The sequence below is a fragment of the Diabrotica virgifera genome, chromosome 5 (assembly GCF_917563875.1).
Source record: "Diabrotica virgifera virgifera chromosome 5, PGI_DIABVI_V3a".
Taxonomy (NCBI): domain Eukaryota; kingdom Metazoa; phylum Arthropoda; class Insecta; order Coleoptera; family Chrysomelidae; genus Diabrotica; species Diabrotica virgifera.
Genome location: NC_065447.1, coordinates 181,237,659 through 181,242,095, shown reverse-complemented (window position 1 = coordinate 181,242,095; position 4,437 = coordinate 181,237,659). Strand labels below are relative to the sequence as shown.

Here is a 4,437-nt window from a genome sequence, read left to right as displayed (position 1 = left end):
GTAGTTTTTTACGTTTTTCGTCAATATTTCTAAAACTATGCGGTTTAGCATGAACAACCCTTGATACAAAATTTTCTACATTAAATTTTAAATAAAAAAGACCCTATGCATAACCCTTCTAAAATGAACGGTTCCAAAGTTACGGAGGTAGTATAGTATAATTGGTCCAAAAAAAGGCCTAACCCAGATATCCAAAGTAAAAGTTTTCCTTTAACACCAAATTGTTTTATATGGTCCACATATTGTTTAGTAAAAAGTTACATCATTTTGAGCGTCCGGTTTGGGGGGGGGAGATGGGGAAGAATGTCGGTAAATTAGTAGTTTTTTTAAGTTTTTCGTCAATATTTCTAAAACTATGCTTTAGCGTAAAAAATGTTCTATAGAAAAATGTTTTACATAAAATTTAAAACAAAAAAGGTTCATACATAATTGTTATAAAATCAACGGTTCCAGAGTTACAGAGGGTGAAAAGTGGAGGTGTTCGTTACTTTTTATATTAACCGATTTATCCCCCCTCTCCCCCCCAAACCCGACGCTCAAAATGGTGTGACTTTTTTCTGAACATTATGTGGACCATATAGAACAATTTGGTGTTGAAGGATAACTTTCACTTTGGATGTCTGGGTATTTGGTATGGTTGTACCATACATTGCCCAATAAAAAGTATCGAAAACCTCGACTTTTCACCCTCCGTAACTCTGGAACCGCTGATGTTATAACAATTATGTATACAAGATTTTTTGTTTTAAATTTCATGTAGAACATTTTTGTATATAACATTGGTTACGCTAAAGCATAGTTTTAGGAATATTGACGAAAAACGTAAAAAAACTACTAATTTACCGATTTCTCCCCCATCTGCCCCCCCCCCCAAACCGGACGCTCAAAATGGTGTAACTTTTTACTGAACAATATGTGGACTATATAGAACAATTTGGTGCAGGAGGAAAACTTTTACTTTGGATGTTTGGGTTAGGCCTTTTTTTGGACCAGTTATACTATACTACCTCCGTAACTTTGGAACCATGAATTTTAGAAAGATTATGCATAGGGCCTTTTTTATTTCAAATATAATGCAGAACAATTTTGTATAGAGGTTTGTTCATGCTAAACCGCACAGTTTTAGAGATATTGACGAAAAACTTAAAAAACTACGAATTTACCGATTTGTCCCCCCTCTATCCCCCAAACCCGACGTTCAAAATGGTGTGACTTTTTTCTGGACATTGTGTGGACCATATAGAACAATTTGGTGTTAAAGGATAACTTTCACTTTGGATGTCTGGGTTATGCCATGTTCTGGATCAACTGACTATACTATACTATAATAGGAAAAATATTAGTTGGCCAAAGCTGTGGCATATATTTTTATCTTAAATATACTTGTATTTAATTAATTAACTTAGATAATATATACATACTGAGAAATATAATTGAAAGGAAAAACGAAATAGGAGAAGACTTATATATTACTTTTATATATAGATATTAAAGCTGCTTTTGATTCTATAATATAAAAGAAATTATACAGATAACACAAGAATATTATAAAAAGGTTTACAATACAAAACAGAAACCAACACAAGTTTGATCAAGATTTCTTGATCTAGAAAGCTAGATCAAGAAATCTCATACAGAGCGAAAAAAGCTAATAAGATCTACTATGCACTAAATAAAGCAATATTTGGAAAGGAACACATAGATAAAGAAATAAAACTAAAGGTATATAATGCAATATCTGTACCATCTTTAATATATGTAAGTGAGACATGGGTAAGCAATGCAAAAAAGACAGTGCAATAAACTTAGCGGAGATGAAGCAGCTGAGAAAAATAGCAGGAAAAACGAAATTGGACAAAATAAGGAATGAAGATATTAGACAAAGACTGAAAGAGGAATCGACAATAACCAAGATCCAAAAAAGAAAATTAAAACGGTATGGACACATTAAAAAAATGGACCAAGGAAGACTACCAAAGCAGGTGATGGAATCAAAAAGATAGGGTAGAAGAAGGAAAGGGAAGGAAGAGATGGATCGATCAAATTATAGAAATTGGACAGGAAAAAGGAAGAACACATCAACAAATGAAAGAGTTGGCAAAGGACCTCAAGAAATAGAAGATATGGATAAAGGATGAATAAAACCTCCGACGTCCCTGAGGGGCATAAGGAGTTTCGAGAAAGAACAGAAGAAGAAGAATATACTTATATTTTAAATTCTAAAATTTGGTTTTTTAACATTTTGTAATATAATTATTAATCTATTCTCTATATATCAACACCATCTACACGATAATTGTGAAAGTATTGGAAGGAGCAAAGAAGGAAACCAATATTTGCACTCAAAATGATATGCAAAATCTTAAAAAAAATAAACACAATGAATCAGAATTTTGTATTTACTTATGTTAACTTATTAAATTTTGTATTTACTGATATTAACCATCGATTAAAATCCAATTAATTCTTTGCGTTGTAAATATTAAATATCTTTGCAATAGTAATCCGCTAGTTGGCGATACCAGCGGAGCTCACAGCATATACAGTGATGAGCGCGTTAATATCCGGAAAAATAACGGAAAAGATGGAAAACATAATACATTGTGAAATAGAAAGGGATGAAACTAGTACAGGTAGAAATTATGTATACAAACTTTTAAATTACCATTACATTACATAGTTTCCCACCTTTAGACGTCTGTGACAGGAGAATTTTATAAAATTCTCCTGTCTCCTGGAGAATTTTATAAAAGTGACAGTTGTTATAGTACTCCGATAGGTCTAAAGGTGTATTTTGACGGTAATTAGCGCTCTCATCAATGTATAATCGCTTTATTTCGTTCTGAAATTCAGATTTGACTAACTGCTACATAACGAAAACTGGTATCTTATATACAGAACGGTGCAAACGAAAGGAATAAATTCATATTTCGTAAGCCGACGACTTTAACCCTACAGTAGGCGTGCCGATGCCACTGGGCAAAAAGAAGGAATGTTAGAAGTTTTCTGGTGCATTATTAAATTAATAACTTAATATAGATTAATATTATATTAAGATTATAGACCAGTAATTGCTATAATTCTGCTAAGAATCTCCTAAGTAGCTTTTAGATATCATAAGAATTAAACCTTTATTGGTGTTTATCTCAATATGTATAAAATGTGACATTCCTTGTTTTTCCCCTGCACTCTTCATTTGAGCTCTTTCTATTGCCCGTGTTTCCTTTCTCATAAGGTATCATTGTGTGGTGCTCTCCTCCACATCTCTGCTGTAAGAGACATTGTTTTTCTTTCTTATGTGCTAGGCAGTTGGCACACCATCCTTTTTCTTTTATTATTCTGCTCCGGTCTCTTGTATCGGGTTCCAGAGATTCCCTGCAGTGTGCTATTCCGTGATCTCCGTTACACATCACACAATTTATTCTTGTTCTCCTACCCATTCCCCCTTGATTCTCTTGTCACTTTTCTGATTCCAGCAGCTCCAGTGTTTGGAATCTTCTCTGTATGAATGTTTGTGTTGATTTGTACGTCGGTATCTCTCTACTCTCTCCGATGTGGTTTTCGTATAGTCTCCTGGTTTCATAATCCCATTTTGTTATGCTTATTTTGGCTATCAACGGGCTCCATGCTTCCATGTTTGTTCCTAATCCTCCGATGGCTTCCAGACATTCATGGAAGGAGTCATGTAGCTATTTCAGTGCTCTCGCGGAAGCTTCCTTTACTTCCTGCGCTAGGAACATCCTGTCTATTAGTTTAAATAGTATCATCCTCGGGTTTTCATACCTTTCCTTTAACATATTTCAGGTCACTTCATAGTTTGCTTCTGTTATGTGTAGGTGCTGTATCATTCTGTTGGCTTCCCCTCTTACTTGAATTTTTAGGCACTGAATTTTTTCTGCGTTCGATAATTGGTTGTTTGCATGTATTACTTTAGTGAACAGATCGTGGAAAGTTCTCCACGTTTCATATCTTCCTTCAAACACAGGAATTTTTACCTGAGGCAGTGAGGCGCCGTCTCTCCTCTGTGTGCTATCTGGCCGTTCCGTTCCTGGCCGTATCTTCTCTAAAATTTCCTTGACTATATTCTGTAATTGATTTATTCTCTCCAATTCTCCAATTTTAAACGACTCCAGCTCCTCATTTACTGTTGCTTCAATCATTTTCATTCAATAATTTCTCATCATCATTCAATCTTCAACATTTATTTTCTCCATGTGTTCAGTTAACTCCGGTTGCAATTATTCATCCTTTGCAACTCTTGTGCATTTTCTTGATGTAATAATTCCTCGATTTTTTGTTTTATTATCTGTATTTCCCTGACTTTCGGGGCTTTTCTTCTCTTCAGATTTCTTCCATATTCTTCCAGCAGGGTTTTACCCTCAATATACGTCTTATAAACCTGTTCGTGGTATTTTGCTTCAAAATATTTTTGTTTTG

General features: G+C 34.3%; 1 protein-coding gene across 1 annotated transcript; it reads right to left on the bottom strand.

Moving 5' to 3' along the window:
• Nucleotides 1-3,800: 3,800 nt before the first annotated feature.
• LOC126885540 (uncharacterized) lies at nucleotides 3,801-4,160 on the bottom strand. Its single transcript, XM_050652123.1, has one exon. It carries the CDS (start codon nucleotides 4,158-4,160, stop codon nucleotides 3,801-3,803), a length of 360 nt encoding a protein of 119 aa, XP_050508080.1.
• Nucleotides 4,161-4,437: the final 277 nt, after the last annotated feature.